We start from the raw sequence: 19197 nt of genomic DNA on the forward strand, positions 1-19197 counted from the left end.
AAAGCAAACACACTTTAACCGATCCCTTGGTTCTTTCCCAGGAAATTCCTTCCCACTGGCTGCGCTACCTCTTGCTATTGCCTCATCTCCATCAACTCTCACCACCGGTATATAGCTCAGGCTCCCACCCCCCTGTCAAACTAGTTTAAACCCTCCTGAACCACTCAAGCAAACCTTCCACCCAGGACATTGGTCCCTTTCCAGTTCAGGTGCAACCCGTCCTTCTTGTACAGGTCCCACCTTCCCCAGAAGGCATCCCAATTATCTATATTTCTGAAGCCCTCCCTCCTACACCACGTGTTAAGCTGCACCCACTCCCTGTTCCTCGCCTCGCTATCTCGTGGCACCGGTAGTAAACCCGAGAACACGACTCTGTTTGTCCTGCTCTGCAGCTTCCACCCTAACTCCCTGAAATCACTTTTTATATCCTCAATCCTTTTCCTGGCTATATCATTGGTGCCAATATGTAACACAATTTCTGGCTGTTCGCCCTCCCCTTTTCAGAATCTTGGTACACCCGATCGGAGACGTCCCGGACCCTGGCACCAGGGAGGCAACATACCTTCTGGGAATTCCGATCCTGACCACAAAATCTCCTGTCAATTCTCCTAACAATCGAGTCTCCTACCAATAGCGCTTTTCTATTCCTCCCCCTTCCCTTCTGGGCCACAGTGACAGGCTCAGTGCCAGAGAACTGACCACTATGGCTTTCCTCTGGTAGGTCATCCCTCCCACCCAGCAGTATCCAAAACCCCTCCATGGCTCCTTCTAGCTGAAGCCACGCCCCAAACCCAGACAAAACAAAGTATATAAAAGTCACACGCATCTTACAACAAGAAAATTAAAAGAGGGCATTCAACCCATCCAAACCATAGTTTGACCCTAGGCAGTCCTGGTAAAAAAGAAATGAAAACCAGCCCCCTCATACCATACAAAAAAAAAGAGAAATGAGCAGGGAATGATAAAAAATCAAAGGATAACGAGAGGGGAGAAAGAAGGGAGAGGAGAGAAAGAGAGAAAGAAAAGGGAAGACCCCCACGTATTAAAAAGACAAAACCAGGCAAACCAGTCAAACTACAGAAAAACAAAGTGAACACGATTGTCCATATTATTTGAGCCAGCCAGTCTAACTTAAGTTATCCAGGAATTCCTTTGCCTTTTCCAATGAGTCAAAATTAAACACGGACCCTCCGTGGCTGAAATGTAATATTGCCGGATATCTTACAGAATACTAAATATTCAAGTCCCTCAGCCTCCATTTGACCTCATCAAAGGCCTTTCTCTTACGGATCACAGCCACAGAAAAGTCTTGAAAGAACATAATTCTTGATCCTTTATATATCAGAGCCTGTGGATCCTTCCCCAGTGCTCCACCAGCTTCCAGCATCATTTGTTTGTCTCTGTAACACTGGAGTCGCATTGGGGACTGGGCAGAGGCGCTGGTCCGACCCTGGCCTACACACTGCGACCTGGTGGGCACACTCGGTCCGCACCCAGCCTGCCCCAACTTCCAGCTTCAGAAACTGTGGGAGCCATTTCTCCACGAAGCTGATCACCTGGCCTCCCTCTTCCCTTATCCGATCAGGCGGATATTCTTCTGATGGCCTCAATTTTCGAGATCGTCAACCTGTTTGACTAAGGCCCGTACTTGCCTTTCCAGGGCCTGGGCCTGTCCCTCTGAGGACTCCATCGCAGTTTCGGAAGCCGCGGCCTGCTGCTCCACTTCCACGACGTGCCGTCCGAGTCACTGGATCTCCTGGACCTGCTCCTGCAGCATGGCCGAGATCGGTTCCAGCCTGGTCCGGGTCTCCTCCATCACTGAACCGATCTACTCTCGGAGTTTTATGAACTCCGAGACCAGGCTGTGCTCCACAGGTAAGTCCCCAGGGGCGTTTGCGGAACCGATACCACGGCTGCAGGCCTGTCCGGTACTGCTGGGGAGTGCCCTGCTTGTTGCAATCCTCACAGTCCTTTTCCCTTAGACATTTTTGTTTCTTTATTAAAAGCACTGAAACTAATAAATAACATTCCAGAGGTCTGAAACCAGCGATTTACATCATAATGAGTGAAAAGGGAGGGTGAACGCACCACTGTGTCTGGATTTCTGGGCAGAGCTTAGCAGGGCAGATCTACTGGATCGCCGCCATCTTGGATCTCCCGGCGCGATCTGTCTGACTTTTCCTCATATGATAACCCCTTAATGGGTGGCACGGTGGCACAGTGGTTAGCCTCACAGCACCAGAGACCCGGGTTCAATTCCCGCCTCTGGCGACTCTCTGTGTGGAGTTTGCACGTTCTCCCCGTGTCTGCGTGCGTTTCCTCCGAGTGCTCCGGTTTCCTCCCACAATCCAAAAATGTGCAGGTCAGGTGAATTGGCCAAGTTAAATTGCCCGTAGTGTTAGGTGAAGGGGTAAATGTAGGGGAATGGGTCTGGGTGGGTTGCGCTTCGGCGGGTCAGTGTGGACTTGTTGGGCCGAAGGGCCTGTTTCCACACTGTAAGTAATCTAATCTAATCTAAGTAATCTAATCTAATCTTATTCCAAGAAACAGTAGAGTGAACGTTCTTTGAACTGTTTCTAATACAATCATACCCTCTTTAATAAAGGCTTTGAAGTGCAGGGAGTGAAGCTGAACATCTACAGTGTTGGCGCCATTAGCAGTTAGTCAGTGTGGCGGTGTATTACCTCATCAGAAGACTGGTTGGTACTGGTGAGCAATGTTTTGCCCAGTTCAATACAAGCCGAAAGCTTCTTGTGCCTGGCTTCAATTTCTCCTCGGAGACCTTGGTGGTAATTCATCAGCACCTCCACTGACGAGACATCCCTGGAGAGAGAGCAGAGCGATCATTGTCTTACACACTGCACAGCACCAGGCGTTGAGGAAAATGGTACAGCAATATTATTCACACTGCTACAACACTCCAACATTACTTAAGAAGCGATCTTCTACTGCGTGATTTTCTACTGCAGAGAAACACAACTGTTGCATTAGAGCAGAAGAACCTGTACTGTCTACAAGATGTGCTGCAGCAACTCACAAAGGCTCCTTTCATTGCACTTTCCAAACCCATGACCTTTACTATCTAAAAGGAGAAGGTCAGCAGATTCAGGTCATTCTGCTTTAACATGGGTTTCGTTAACATGAATTGGCTATAAACTGATTGACGAACTGTGGATGCTGCTTTGCTAACACAAACATTCTACTGAATGGGTATAGCGACTTTCTATAGTGATCTGCCACAGTGCGATTTTCTGTAGCGGTTTTCCATAGCGTAATTTTCTGTTGCACGGAGTTGCAGGGGAATACAACTGTCATGTTATAGCAGAAAAACCTGTGCACGGAAACACCACGACTTGCAGGCTCCCATCCAAGCTATTCACTGTCCTGACTTGGAAATATGTTGTTGTTCCCTTGGGGTCACTGGGTCAAAATCCTGGAACGCCCTCCCTCAGGGCACTGTGGGTCTACCTACAGGACATGGACTGCAATGGTTCAAGAAGGCAGCCCACTACCCAGGGCAACTAGGGATGGACAATAGATGCTGACCTTGTCAGCAATAGCCAGCTGAAGGAAAGACAACCCTGATCTCTTCACCTTCAGTAAAAGTCTTTTTTGAAAGAGCTAAGAGAAAGTGATGACTATAGATACTGGAGGTCAGAGCCGAGACTGTGGTGCTGGAAAAGCACAGCAGGTCAGGCAGCATCCAAGAAGCAGGAGAATCAATGTTTCAGGCATAAGTCGTTCATCAAAGCGACAGAGCTACTTTTTTGATGAAGGGCTTATGCCTGAAACGTTGATTCTCCTGCTCCTCAGATGCTGTCTGACCTGCTGTGCTTTTCCAGCACCGCACTCTCGACTTTTTTCGAAAGAAGGAACAGTTCAAATAGTTTGATGCAACTCAGATCTGGAAAAGAATAAAACGCTGTGTCCAGCGAATAGCACAGTTCCCACTGCCAGATGGAATGATCCTTATGGCTGGGCTCCATGCGGTTTCCCACGTTTCTAGGTTTCTATTTTAAATGGTCAGAAGGATATTAATTTTGAGAACTGAGGCACTGACTCCAAGTAAGTCTGTAAGCAACATCCAAAAATGGGCTGGACAACTTAGCAGCGTGCCAATCAAAGTGACCTGGAGGTTAGATGCTGTTGTGGATGACACAAAATGTGCATTTTAGAGCTATTTACAGCACAGAAGGAAGCTGAACCGTCTGAGCAGATAATGGAGCTGGTCATGGCTTCAACTCACATTGAAACTTTCCCAAATGACCCCTTGGGTGCTAAACATAAAAGAAAAAGACCCTATCTACCACCACCTGAGAAAAAAGAACAGGAAATGACGTCGCCACAGGAAATGACATCACCAATCCAAAGAAACCCAAACATATAACTAGAAAGCAGGAATCATCAGCAGTGCTTTGCCCACTGAAGATGTTACCTAGTAGGGTGGTGAAACGTCTGGAAATGGACCTTCCAGCTCAGCGAGCAAACCTACATCCAGAACCTCAACCTGAGCTACAAATCTTCCCAAAACTCAATGAAAGAAAAAGACATTGACGTTCTGCTGAAAGGTGGCAGAAAACATGAAGCCAATGTGGTTGGACTATAACACCTGCATGCATGAAGCACTGTAATCAGGTTTGGGTCAGGCATCAGGTTGCAGGAAGCCAGCAAGCTGTATGGGAAGGGCAATCTGTTGCACTCACTGCAAATCTCTCCCGCATTCTTTGCAAGTGAGGCGGTGACAAAGGACACTAGGCTCCTGGTTTCGGAGATACAGCCAGAGGTGACAACAGCGTACAACGGGTGGCACAGTGGCTCAGTGGTTAGCACTGCTGCCTCACAGCACCAGGGACTCAGGTTCGATTCCAGCCTCGGGCCACTGTTTGTGTGGAGTTTGCACATTCTCCCTGTGTCTGCGTGGGTTTCCTCCGGGTGCTCTGGTTTCCTCCCACAGTCCAAAGATGTGCAGGTTAGGTCAATCGGCCATGCTAAATTGCCCACAGGAATGTGTAGGTTAGGTGCATTAGTGGGGGCAAATATATAGAATAGGGGAATAGGTCTGGGTGGGTTACTCTTGGGAGGGTTGGTGTGGACTTGATGGGCTGAAGGGCCTGTTTCCACACTGTCGGAATTCTAATTCTAATTCTAAAAGTGCACAACAGGCACGTGCAGTATGGTAACAGCAACAACACAAGAATAAACCAAGCACACCAACTGCTAAACCTTATGCTGTTAACAACACATTGCGCAGATTTGATTCTGAAAGCTACTGGGGCGACACTGGGCTGCACTCTGCCACATACCGAGGTTTCTCTCCCGTCCCGATCTGACAGATGATGCTGTCCATCCAGGTGACCAAGTCACGGACCATGCTGAAGAAGCGGATTCTGTCGCTGGTCGTGGTAAGCTGGAGCTTCCGCTGGTCACAGCTGCTCAATAGCTCCTTCCAAGCCTGCATGACACCCTGCTCCTGCTCAAGGATGGCCTCTGCATTCTCACCAGCGTACACTGTCCGCAACTGGGCTGCATTTTCCTGGAGCTGCCTGACCTAGCAACCGAGGACACAGAATGCGTTAGATCGAACGCTGAACATCAGTCTAGTGGGGAGAGAAAAGGCAAAATATTGTTCCTTGTTGTCAATAAAAAACATTCACCTTCCACACTCGGCAGAAGGACAAGGGCAGCAGATACCTGGGAATACCAACCCCTCCAGGTTCCCCCCAACCCAATATATTGCCGTTCCCTCAATAGCGTTGGGTCAAGATCCTGGTTCCTAACAGTACTGGGGGGGTTCCCCATCTCCCTGCGGAGACTGTCTTCATTCAAGATGGCGGCCCACGACCACATTCACACGGGCACTTAAGGATGGGCTTTCTCCCAACTGTTCAAAATAGCGACAGCCTGTCCATTACGGTGTAGCAAACGCCTTAACAATGAGGCCGAGTGGTGGCAAAGAGGGAGTGAAAAGGCACCATATCCTACTCTACCCCATGGCATGGCCAATTAAAGACCACTTCAGAGTCTGAGACCCCTGCTGCTGGGATTAACCTAAAGGTGGGTGGTTTTATTACCATGTGAGGTACCCTGTGAGCACCTCAGAACGGCTGCAGGATGTGGCGTGGGGGTCTCGATCAAAGGCAATCCCTGCCTAGTCTACCTCAGGCGGGTGAGTACCAGCTGGGGTCCTGTCTCCCTGAAACCATTCTGGCGAAGCAGCTTCTTTAACAAGGCTCTGCAGTCCTTGCCTCTTCTTTTTCAGAGAGGTTGTAAACAACACAGATTCTGAAAAGTCTTGGGATTGAAGGGTTTAGGGACAATTTGAGAATAGCTAACAGATACTGCCTCAGGCAGAGGCTTTCAAGTTTAAAAAAAACTTAAAGGGGGGTGGCCAGTTCTCCTAGCTCAGCTTTTGTCCGTGGTGTTGCTTTTGGTTGGTTTGAACGGTGCTTGGGATAGCAATGGCTCTTTTAGTCACCAAGAGTTTTCTGGGTTTAGAATAAGTGACGTTGGGGGTTTTAGAAAAGGTGCTTAAGGCCAAGCTGCTGGAATTCACAGACAAGCTGGAGTTGGAGCTGCCTCCTTCCGTGAGGAAAGGAGAGATAATTACAGCAATAGGTCAGCACTTAGATTTGCTGGAAAGGCTATCAGAGTCTACAGGTGACTAAAATGTAATTGAAAATGAAGCCGCTTGAGTTAGACACAAAAGACAAGGAATTAGGATTAAAAGCAGAGGAAAAAGAAAAGGAGAGTGGGAAAAGGAAAAAAAAAAGTTTTAACTTCAGAAATTTGCACTTAGACGGGAGTTCAAAAGTTCACTTTCTGAAGTAGTGAGAACTCATGAGGAAGAGCAGAGAGTTAAAATGGCAAGATTAGCAGCTGATGTGGTTGATGGTACCCAACGGTTATGTGTGGACTATCGCAAAGTCAATGCAGTTACAAAGACTGATGTGTATCCGAACCTGTGTTTGGCATGCTGTGGTTAGAAGGCGGGACAAGCAACTTATATTTCTCAGATGGACTTGCTCAGAGGATACTGGCAGGTACTTTTGTCAGATAATTTCAGCTTTCGTAATGACAAATGGACTACATCAGTTTAAAGTCATGCCATTTGGTATGAACAATTCGGCGGCCACATTTCAGAGACTAACCAATAAGGTCATTGCCGGACTACCCAACTGTGTCGTACTTATTGATGACCTGGTGATTTTTAGTCACACATGGAAGGAACATTTACAACAGTTATCAGACTTTGGAAGGCAGGCTTGGTGATAAACATGGCTAATGGTGAATTTGCCAAAGTCCAAGTCACCTTCCTGGGCCACGTTATAGGATGGACAAATGGTCCCACGGGACGCAAAAACAAAGGTCACTGGGGACTTTCCCATACCATCAACAGAAAATGAAGTACTACAATTCCTAGGATTGAGTGGATTTTATTGAAAATTTGTCCCAAATATTAGCAGTGTGGCTGCTCCACTCACTGAATTGCTAAAGAAATGCAGAAACAAATACGGGTCTACTGACTATCGCTCCTAGTGGTGGGGGGCTGTGATGAGATTGCGCTGAGTGCAGTAACTTAATTGAATATCATTTAAGTTACCTTGTTCCCAATAGTTACCTTGTTCTCAATAGTTAGAGGCTCTGTCTGAGCCTCTAACTATTGAGTCCCCAATGACTAACACTCTCCTCCTTTACCCACTTCCCTTCTGTGCACCAGGGACAGGCTCTGTGCCGGAGAGCTGCACCACAGTCCATGCCCCTGGTAAGTTGCTCCCCCCAACAGTCTCCAAAACGGTATACTTGCTTTTTCAGGGGAATGACCACAGAGGATCCCTCCACTGACTGTTTTCTCCCCCTTCGAACAGTCACCCAGCTTTCTTCCCAGGGAGTAACTACTTCCCTGTAAATCTTATCTATCACAGCCTCTGCCTCTCAGATAGAAGGTTTGTTGGGAACAAAGGAGACTCACGGTTGGAGTGTTGCCTCCCAAGTGCCAGTGTCCATGGTGTCTCGGATCGTGTCTTTGGGGTCCTTAAGGGAGAGGGTGATCAGCCCCAAGCCATAGTCCACATAGCTACCAATGACATAGGTAGAAAGTCGGATAGGGATATAAGGCAGGATTTCAGGAAGCTAGGGTGGAAGCCGTGCCACTTGATAGCGAGACGAAGAACAGGGAGAGATATCAGCTGAAGATGTGGCTGCAGGAATGGTGCAGGAGGGAGGGTTTCAGGTATATGGATAATTGGGACTCATTCTGGGGAAGGTTGGACCTCTACAAGCAGGACAATCCTGAGTGGGAAATTTGCTAGTGCTATTTGAGTGGGATGGGAACCTGTGATGTAGTTCCAGAAGGATGAGAGTAGGGGGGACAGGGACAGGATTTCACGGTCACAGGAGTGTGCTGGCAGACAGCAAGCTGGTTTGAAGTGTGTCTACTTCAACGCCAGGACTATCCGGAATAAGATATGTGAGCTTGCAGCATGGATAGGTAATGGAATTTTGATGTTGTGGCCATTTTGGAGACATGGATACAGCAGGATCAGGAATGGATGTTGCAGGTTCCAGGGTTTAGATCTTTCATTTAGATCAGGGAAGGCGATAAACGAAGGTGAGATGTGACTTAGTTAGTCAAGACAGTATAATGGTGGCTGAAAGAACGTTTGACGAGGACTCTTCTACTGAGTTGGTATGGGCTGAGGTTAGAAACAGGAGAGGAGAGGTCATACTATTGGGGGGTTTTTATAGGTCTCTGCAGAGTTCCAGGGATGTGAAGGAGAGGATTGGCAAAACGATTCTGGGCAGGAGTGAAAGGAACAGGGTGGTCATTATGGGGGACTTGAATTTCCCCAACATTGCCTGGAAATGCTATAACTCTAGTACGTCAAATGGATCAGTTTTTGTCCAACGTGTGCAGGAAGGTTTCCTGACACAGTATGTCAAGGGGCCAACAAGAGGGGAGGCCACACTGGATCTGGTACTTGGTAATGAACCAGGCCAGGTGTTTGATTTAGTGGTAGGTGAGCACTTTGGAGAGAGTGACCATAATTCAGTTATGTTTTGTTTAGCGATGGAAAGGGATAGGTACATGCCACAGGACAACAGTTATAAATGGGGGAAGGGCAACTATAATGCGATTAGGCAAGACTTAGGAGACATAGAATGGGGTAGCAAAATGCAGGGAGGGGGACAATCAAAACGTGGAGCTGGTTTAAGGAACAGACATTGCGTGTTCTTGATAGGTATGTCCCTATCAGGCAGGGAGCAAGGGATCAGGTAAGGGAACTGTGGTTTACTAAAGAAATTGTATCTCTTGTTAAGCAGAAGAGGGAGGCTTAGGTGATAGTTCAGATGAGGCAATGGTGAGTTACAGATTACCTAGGAAGGATTTAAAGAGAGAGTTAAAAAGAGCAAGGAGGGGACATGAGCAGTCTTTAGCAGGTAGACTAAAGGAAATCCCTAAATCTTTCTATAGGCATGTGAGGAATAAAAGGATGACTGGGGTGGGAATGGGGCCAGTAAAAGACAGAAGTGGGAAGTTGTGTGTGGACCCTGTGGAGATCAGAGAGGTGCTTAATGAATATTTCTCATCGGTTTTCTCTCCAGAAAAGGAGAATATTGTAGAGGAGAAGACTGAGACACGGGCTATGAGACTATAAAGGATTGAGGTTAATAAGGAGGAGGTGTTATCAATTCTAGAAGGTGTGAAAGTAGATAAGTCCCCTGGGGCGGAAGGGATTTATCTGAGGATTCTCTGGGAAGCTAGGGAGGAGATAGTGGAGCCTTTGGCCTTGATCTTTGAGTCGTCATTGTCTACAGGTTTGGTACCAGAGGACTGGAGGATGGCAAATGTTGCACCATTGTTCTAGAAGGGCAGTAGAGATGACCCAGATAATTATAAACCAGTGAGCCTTAGTTCTGTTGTGGGAAAAGTTTTGGAAAGGATTATAAGAGAGAGAATTTATAATCATCTAGCAAGCAACAATTTGACTGGAGATGGTCAACATGGTTTCATCAAGGGCAGGTCGTGTCTCTCAAACCTCTGATTTTTTTGAGGTGACCAGGTGGATGAGGGTAGGGCAGTTGACATGATGTACATGGACTTCAGTAAAGTCTTTGATAAGGTTCCACATGGTAGGTTTTTGGAGAAAATGCAAAGGCATGTGATTAAGGGTGATTTAGCAGTTTGGATTAGAAACTGGCTTTCTGTAAGAAGGCAGCGAGTGGTGGTTGATGGAAAATATTCAGCCTGGAGTCTGGTTATGAGTGGTGTGCCACAAGGATCTGTTTTGGGACCACTGCTGTTTGTCATTTTTATAAATGACTTGGACGCAGGCATAGGTGGATGGTTAGTAAGTTTGCAGTGATAATAAATTCTGTGGCGTGGTAGACGGTGTGGAAGAATGGTACAGATTGCAGGGGGACGTGGATAAACTGCAGAATTAGGCTGAGAGGTGGCTAATGGTGTTCAGTGCAGCTAAATGTGAGGTGATTCACTTCGGGAAGAAAAACAGGAAGGCAGAATACTGGGTCAATGGAAAGATTCTTGGTAGTTTGGAAGTGCAGAAGGATCTTGGTGTCCATGTATACAGATCCCCTGAAAGTTGCCACCCAGGTTGATAGTGCTGTTAAGAAGGCATCCGGTGTGTTAGGTTTTATTGGTAGAGGGATTGAGTTCCGGAGCTGTGATGTCATGCTGCAACACTACAAAACAGTAGTGCGGCCACACTTGGAATATTGTGTACGGTTCTGGTCACCCCATTACAGGAAGGATGTGGAAGCATTGGAAAAGGTGCAGAGGAGATTTACCGGGTTATTGCCTGGTCTGGAGCGAAGGTCTTATGAGGAAAGGCTGAGGGACTTGGGTCTGTTCTCGTTGGAGAGAAGGCAGCTAAGAGGGGATTTAATAGAGACATACAAGATGATCAGAGGATTAGATAGGGTGGACAGTGAGAGTCTTTTTCCTAGGATGATGACATCAGCTTGTACGAGGAGGCATAGCTGCAAATTGAGGGGTGATAGATTTAAGACAGATGTCAGGGGCAGGTTCTTTACTCAGAGGGTGATAAGGGTGTGGAATGCGCTACCTGCCAATGTAGTTAACTCAGCCACATTAGGGAGATTTAAACAATCCTTGGATAAGCACATGGATGATGATGGGATAGTGTAGGGGGATGGGCTTAGAATAGTTCACAGGACGGCACAAAATCGAGGGCCAAAGGGCCTGTTCTGCGCTGTACTGTTCTATGTTAAGTTGAACTGTCATCAGCAGAAATATTCGACGGTTGAGAAGGAGACTTTGAGCTTGGTATTGGCATTACAACATTTCAGTGTTTATGTTACCAGTAATGTACCTGTGACAATCATACACACTGATCATAACCCATTGAAGTTTGTGGAGAAATTTAAGGACAAAAATGTCAGACTGTTTCGATGGAGCTTGTTGTTACTAGCCTGATTCCAGAGTTGACGGGGTTGGCTTATGAGGAGAGCCTGAGTAGATTGGGATTATACTCATTGGAATTCAGAAGGATGAGGGGGAGATCTGTGGCTCAGTGGTTAGCACTGCTGCCTCACAGCACCAGGGTCCCAGGTTAGATTCCAGCCTCGGGCAGACTGTCTGTGTGGAGTTTGCACATTCTCCCCGTGTCTGCGTGGGTTTCCTCCGGGTGCTTCAGTTTCCTCTCATAGTCCAAAGATGCGCAGGTCAGATGAATTGGCCATGTTAAATTGCCCGTAGTGTTAGGTGCATTAGTTAGAGGGAATTGGGTCTGGGTGGGTTATTCTTCGGAGGGTTGGTGTGGATTTGTTGGGCTAAAGGGCCTGTTTCCACACTGTAGGGAATCTAATCAATCTTATGGAAACATACAAAATTATGAAGGGAATCAATAAAATAGAAATCAAGAGGATGTTCCCACTGGCAGGTGAAACCAGGACAAGAGGGTATGGCCTCAAGATTAGAGGGAGCAGGTTTAGAACTGAACTGAGAAGGAACTTCTTCACCCAGAGGGTTGTTAATCTATGGAATTCCTTGCCCAGGGAAGTAGTTGATGCTACTTCAGCAATCGCTTTTAAAGCTAAGGTGGATACTTTTTTGAAAAATAAAGGAATTAAGGGATGCGGTGAAAAGTGGAGCTGAGGCCATGAAAAGATCAGCCATGATCTTATTGAGTGGCGGAGCAGGCTCGAGGGGCCAGACGGCCTACTCCTGCTCCTAGTTCCTATCTTCTTATGTTACAGCCATTCAATTTGAAAATTGTGTGTGTGGCAGGACGAGAAAATGTGACTGCCAACACATTGTCAAGACTCGAATGAAAAACAGAGGCATTCAGTGACAGGAGTACAACAGACTGAAACGGAAATGTAGTTGTGCATGTTTGCACAGTTCTAGTCAATGTCACCTATATGTGTGTTTTAGAGTACTAACACATTTATTAGGGGGTTTTAAAATTAAGCCATTTTTGAATCTTGATGGTTCTTTTTTTTAATGGAGGAGGTATGACAAAGTTGCTCCTTTACCAAGGTTATACAGACCTTGGCTTTCCTTTTCAGAGAGATCATATACAACACAGACTCCAAAAGGTCTGGGGTTGTAGGTTTTAGGGCCAATTTGGTCATAGCTAACAGATACTGCCTCAGGCAGAAGGCTTTCAAGTTTAAAAACAACACTTGTACAATGAAAGGGAAGTGGCCAGTTCTGCCAGCTCAGCTTTTCCCTGGTTTGTTTTTTTTTTCAAGTAAGAGCATGAAAAAAAAGGCTGATGGGCCCAAAGAAGCAGGTCCAAGCTGGTACTCTGTCTCTCTGATTTCTATCCTGAGAGAACCTGTGTTTGATTTTTCCTTTTGTGCCAAGCGGTGTTTATGGGGATTGTTGCAAGCACTTGGAACACCATCATGAAGTTGCGTTTTCGGACAGGATAAGTTATTCGGTATTCTGTTTTCTGTTTCATTCAGTAATCTTGTACATAAATGGTTTTGTTTAAAACCAAGTGGTTTGACCAGCTGATTCTCTTCTAGAATATCCACTCTTACACCTACTTAAAACAATGAGCAAAGTTAGGGTGTGGGCTACTTTCTTGAAATGTTTTGAGGGGGTCTGGCCTGGTCCATAACACCAAAAACATCACCCCCAACCCCACTCATATAGGCCCTGGGTCCTCCGCGGTCCCAGAGATCCCAGGCATGAACTTCCAGGAGCGACCACCACTTCTTCCATGGCGTCAGTGAGCACAAGCCTCTGATTGGCCAGGGGCCCAGTGAAGGGGTGGAGGGTTTTTAAATCGTGATGCACATTTGTAAGAGATGGGAATGGATGCCTAGCAGGTGTTTAAAAACAGTATTAGGGAATAAAGGTGAAAAGAAAAAAAGAATCAAAACCAAACAGCAAGAATTAAAAAAACAAGTGATTAAACAGAAGCAGACGAATCCAAATTATCAAACTCAGCACCGAAGATTACAGCATGCTGAGTGCAAAGGTGAGGTGAAAGCAACACACCAAGGTCTCACTCCCTTGCTAACATCGGAACCAACACTTCGGTCTTTTCTGTGAATGTTAGGCCAAGAGTTTGGAATATTGAAAGCGAACGAGCCAGTACCTGTGTAACCAGGACCTGAATGTCATGCTCAAACGAACTCAGCATCCTCTGCAGAGTGAAAGTGCTGCTGGAATCGCCGACGGAAACTTCCGGAAGCTGTTTGTGTTTCTCCTCGATGTGGCCGGCCACCTCCTTGCAGTCACTGAAGAATTTGTGCAGCTCCTGTGAGGCTGACAGCATCTGGGCTCGGGTCTCGATCAGTTCCAACAGGTCAGCCCAGGCCTCGCTGACACCGTCCTTCCACTCCGCAATGGTAGCTGCGTCCATGTGGCCGTAGTCAATCAGCTCATCGATCATCTGGTTAACCGTGTTCACCCGCTCCTGCCCGATCACCCCAGTCTCATGGGCAAACTCAGTGAACTTCTCCAGCAGCAGCTGAGGACCCAAACGAGGACAGTCCCATCAGATCCATCCCATTAAGAGACATGCCCGAACCTTATTCAACCCTCCCCAACAGGATCTCTCCCCTGCACTTACTGGCCTGGTCCAGGATTGTTCCCTGATCCCCCTCGGCCTGGTCCAGGACTGTTCCCCCTCGGCCTGGTCCAGGACTGTTCCCTGCACCCCTCTCAGACTGGGACCAGGACTGTTCCCTGCTCCCCCCTCAGACTGGGACCAGGATTGTTCCCTGCTCTCCCCTCAGACTGGGACCAGGACTGTTCCCTGCTCCCCCCTCAGACCAGGACCAGGACTGTTCCCTGCTCCCCCCTCAGACTGGGACCAGGACTGTTCCCTGCTCCCCCCTCAGACCAGGACCAGGACTGTTCCCTGCTCCCCCCTCAGACTGGGACCAGGACTGTTCCCTGCTCCCCCCTCAGACCAGGACCAGGACTGTTCCCTGCTCCCCCCTCAGACTGGGACCAGGACAGTTCCCTGCTCTCCCCTCAGACCGGGACCAGGACTGTTCCCTGCTCCCCCCTCAGACTGGGACCAGGACTGTTCCCTGCTCTCCCCTCGGACTGCGACCAGGACAGTTCCCTGCTCCCCCCTCCAGCCTAGTTCAGGACTGCTCCCCTGCTGCTACAGCACTAGTCCCAGGCACAGGTTCATGGGAGTTGTTGGTGAAGTGGAAGCTCATTTAGGTTTCTCCCACAAATATTCATTCTAATGTATTGTCTAGCACATAGTGTGAGGCAGTGGGTAACATTATTGCCCCTGTGCCAGAAGTTCAGGTCCCACTCTTGGGACTTGAAGGCCCAGAGAGGTGTGTTAAGGAAGGTTAGTTATCAACCTGTAAGGCCTTCCTACAGGCGACAATGGCTTGAGGTAAGAGTGGGAGAGATTCCCAACCATGGGATTGGAGGCAAGCTGGAGGCTCCCCATGATTATAACAGGCAGGTTATCACAGCCATGTGGACACTCTGGCACAGTTGGCTGCACAGCCAGAGTGGATGGGTTCCAACCGTATGGTTGTGCCGGTCGGGATGGATTCGAAACTTTGCCTCAACCGTGGTGAAGGTTACAGCACTGGGGACCAAACTTTCCATCAGATACCTTTCTACCCTCAGGGCCACCCATTTTCCATCAGCTTCACTCCTCCTTCATACAGCATCCATATGATTGAAGTACCCCTGTACCACTGTAGTAAGTGGATACAAAGTTTTAAAGAGAATTTAGATTGTAGAGTCACAGAGATGTACAGCACGGAACAGATCCTTCGGTCCAACCCGTCCATGCCGACCAGATATCCCAACCCACCCACCTGCCAGCACCCGGCCCATATCCCTCCAAACCCTTTCTATTCATATACCCATCCAAATGTTGTGGTTCTGTTCGCCGAGCTGGAAGTTTTTGTTGCAAACGTTTCGTCCCCTGGCTAGGCGACATCATCAGTGCTTGGGAGCCTCCTGCAAAGCGCTTCTTTGATGTTTCCTCCAGTGTTTATAGTGGTCTGTCCCTGCCGCTTCCGGTAGTCAGTTTCAGCTGTCCGCTGTAGCGGTTGGTATATTGGGTCCAGGTCGACAAACACATCGACCTGGACCCAATATACCAACCACTACAGCGGACAGCTGAAACTGACAACCGGAAGCGGCAGGGACAGACCACTATAAACACCGGAGGAAACATCAAAGAAGCGCTTCGCAGGAGGCTCCCAAGCACTGATGATGTCGCCTAGCCAGGGGACGAAACGTTTGCAACAAAAACTTCCAGCTCAGCGAACAGAACCACAACAACGAGCACCCGAGCTACAAATCTTCGCACAAACTTTGAACCCATCCAAATGCCTCTTAAATGTTGCAATTGTACCAGCCTCCACCACTTCCTCTGGCAGCTCATTCCATACACGTACCACCCTCTGCGTGAAAACGTTGCCCCTTAGGTCTCTTTTATATCTTTCCCCTCTCACCCTAAACCTATGCCCTCTAGTTCTGGACTCCCCAACCCCAAGGAAAAGACTTTGCCTATTTACCTTATCTACACCCCTCCTGATTTTATAAACCTCAGCCTCTGATGCTCCAAATCCTCCATAAAAATCCCAATGCCCCACAAAAACCCAAACCCCCACCAAAATTGGAGGTATAGTGGACAGGGAAGGTTACCTCAGAGCATTTTGATCAGATGGGCCATTACAACGGCATTTTGATCAGACGGGCCAATGGGCTGAGGAATGGCAGATGGAGTTTAATTTAGATAAATGCAAGGTGCTGCATTTTTGGAAAGCAAATCTTAGCAGAATTTATACACTTAATGGTAAGATCCTGGGGAGTGTTGCTGAACAAAGAGACCTTGGAGTGCAGCTTCATACTTCCTTGGAAGTGGAGTTGTAGATAGCTAGGATAGTGAACAAGGTGTTTGGTACGCTTTCCTTTATTGGTCAGTGCATTGAGTATGGGAATTGGGAGGTCATGTTGCGGCTGTACAGGACACTAGTTAGGCCATTTTTGGAATATAATGTGCAATTCTGGTCTCCCTCCTCTCAGAAGAATGTTGTGAAACGTGAAAGGGTTCAGAAAAGATTTACAAGAACACTGCCAGGGTAGGTGGATTTGAGCTATAGGGAGAGGCTGAATAGGCTGTTTTCCCTGGAGCGTCGGAGGCTGAGGGATGACCTTATAGAGGTTTATTAAATCATGAGGGGCATGGATAGGATAAGTAGACAAAGTCTTCTCATTAGCGTGGGAGGAGTCCAGAACTAGAGGTATAGGTTTTGGGTGAGAGGGGAAAAATTTAAAAGGGACCTAAGGGAAAACATGGTGGTGCGTGTATGGAATGAGCTGCCAGAGGAAGTGGTGGAAGGCTGCCACAATTACAAAGGTTGTCTGTTAATAGGAAGGAGTTAGAGGGACTAGATTAGGGTTATGATATCTGGTCGGCATGGACAAGTTGGACTGAAGGATCTGTTTCTGTACTGTAGATCTCTATGACTCTGACTCTAAAAACCCCAATTCCCCAAACCCCAATGCCCCACAAATCCCCAGTCTCCCACAAAAATCCTAATCCTTTCCAAAAACCCCAAACCACCACACAAACCCTGATGCCCCATAAGAACACCAAACTGCCACAAAAATCCCAAAAATTCCCAAATAAACTGGATGTAAGTTTGCTCGCTGAGCTGGAAGTTTCATTTTCAGACATTCTAGAAATTCTCGTGCGTGTCTCTGTTTGGCTTGTCCCAGGATGGAGGTGTTGTCCCAGTCGAAGTGGTGTCCTTCCTCATTTGTATGTAAGGATACTAGTGAGAGAGGGTCACGTCTTTTTGTGGCTAGTTAATGTTCATGTATCCTGGGGGCTAGTTTTTTGCCTATTTGTCCAAAGTAGTGTTTGTTACGATTCTTGCAAGGTACCATCCTAGAACAAGCCAAACAGAGACACACACACGAATTCCAAGAAGCATGGCATTCCAACCGGAACACTATCAACAAACACATCGACTTGGACTCCATTTACCAAAATAACAGGAAATGACATCACCACAGCAAGTTACATCACTGACCCAAGGAACCCTAAACACATAAATAGAAAGTGGGTCACGAACACCAGTGCTTCACTGGAGGCTCACTGATGATGTTACCTGGTACGGTGACAAAACAGCTGAAAATGTTTTCACCTCAGCGGGTAAACCTACATCCAGAACCTCAACCTGAGCCACAAATCTTCTCAAAACCCACTCCCAAATAAACTAAAAGACCCCAAAGCATCTAAGCATCCTCAAAATTCCCACGCCCATGAAAACACCAAACCCACAAAAACCCCAAATCTACAAATTCGTAAAACCCTGCAAACCCCAAACTTGGAACAATTCAAATCTAAAAATTACAGGAAACAATGTCCAATACCCAACACTTTGCCTGCTTGTGTCCGCATTATTCATGCAGGTGTATGTGTCATGAAAGTTCATGCATGCTTGTGGTCATGTGCGTCTACGTCATGTGTTCATGTACCTTTGAGTTTGTGCGTCATGTGTTCATGCACGTGTCTGTCAGTGTTCATGTGCATATGTCTGTCATGTGCGTGTTCATGCATGTAACACATGACAAAGATGGTTTTTATACTCTGCAGCAGGACTGTGTCCATTCGTGTCCTCTAAATGCTTCCGTCAACTCCGGTTCTCTGTGAGGACGGAAAGATTGGATCCCGTGAGCTTTGTCACGTCTTTGATGTCAGAGTGAGTACCAACTCAAACCAGTAAGAAGGGGGTTGTTGGCATAGAGAAGGGGCAGGAACGTGGGGCTGGAGGGACTGGGAAGAGGTCGGGGCCATGGGAGACTGTGAGCTCTCGGCTGGGAAAGCCATATGGGAGGGGCCGACCGATAGGTAGGAGTGAGGATCATATTCCTCCTGACACCTCCTTCATGTCTGTTTCCTTTTCACTAATCCTACCCTTGGAACGCAGTTACTATTAGAGCATAGAACAGTACAGTACAGTAATGGGCCCTTCGGCCTACGATGTTGCACCCAACATGAAGCCAAATTAAATTAATCACTTCTGCCTGCCCATGATCCAGATTCCTCTGTTCCTTAGGTAAAAACAAGGACTGCAGATGCTGGAAACCAGAGTCCAGGTTAGAGTGGTGCTGGAAAAGCACAGCAGGTCAGGCAGCATCCGAGGAGCAGAAAAATCGACATTTTGGGCAAAAGCCCTTCATCAGGAATAGAGGCAGGGTGCCTGTAGAGTGCCTAACGACGACTGACTTGACACTGACATTTTTTACAAACCCACCGACTTCTACAGCTACCTGTATTACACCTCTTCCCACACTACCTCCTGCAAAAATGCTATCCCGTATTCCCAATTCCTCCACCTCCACCGTATCTGCTCCCAGGAGGACCAGTTCCACCACAGAACACACCAAATGGCCTCCTTCTTTAGAGACTGCAATTTCCCTTCCCACGTGGTTAAAGATGCCCTCCAACGCATCTCGTCCACATCACGCCCCTCTGCCCTCAGACCCCACCCCTCCCACAGTAACAAGGACAGAACACCCCTGGTGCTCACCTTCCACCCTACCAACCTTCGCATAAACCAAATCATCCGCTGACATTTCCGCCACCTCCAAACAGACCCCACCACCAGGGATATATTTCCTTCCCCACCCACTTCCGCCTTCTGCAAAGACCGTTCCCTCCGTGAATACCTGGTCAGGTCCACGCCCCCCAACAACCC

General features: G+C 47.6%; 1 protein-coding gene across 1 annotated transcript in view; it reads right to left on the bottom strand.

The window, feature by feature from the left end:
- LOC122542711 (spectrin beta chain, non-erythrocytic 4-like) overlaps positions 1 to 19197 on the bottom strand; it is a 216701-nt gene that overhangs the window by 51212 nt on the left and 146292 nt on the right. Inside the window, exons 23-25 of the mRNA XM_043680691.1 lie at positions 13593 to 13967; positions 5304 to 5548; positions 2685 to 2823 (exon numbers count right to left, since the gene is read on the bottom strand). Coding sequence (XP_043536626.1) covers positions 2685 to 2823; positions 5304 to 5548; positions 13593 to 13967 — 759 coding nt within the window. The remainder of the gene's footprint in view (positions 1 to 2684; positions 2824 to 5303; positions 5549 to 13592; positions 13968 to 19197) is intronic.

This window comes from Chiloscyllium plagiosum, chromosome 41 (assembly GCF_004010195.1).
Source record: "Chiloscyllium plagiosum isolate BGI_BamShark_2017 chromosome 41, ASM401019v2, whole genome shotgun sequence".
Classification (NCBI taxonomy): domain Eukaryota; kingdom Metazoa; phylum Chordata; class Chondrichthyes; order Orectolobiformes; family Hemiscylliidae; genus Chiloscyllium; species Chiloscyllium plagiosum.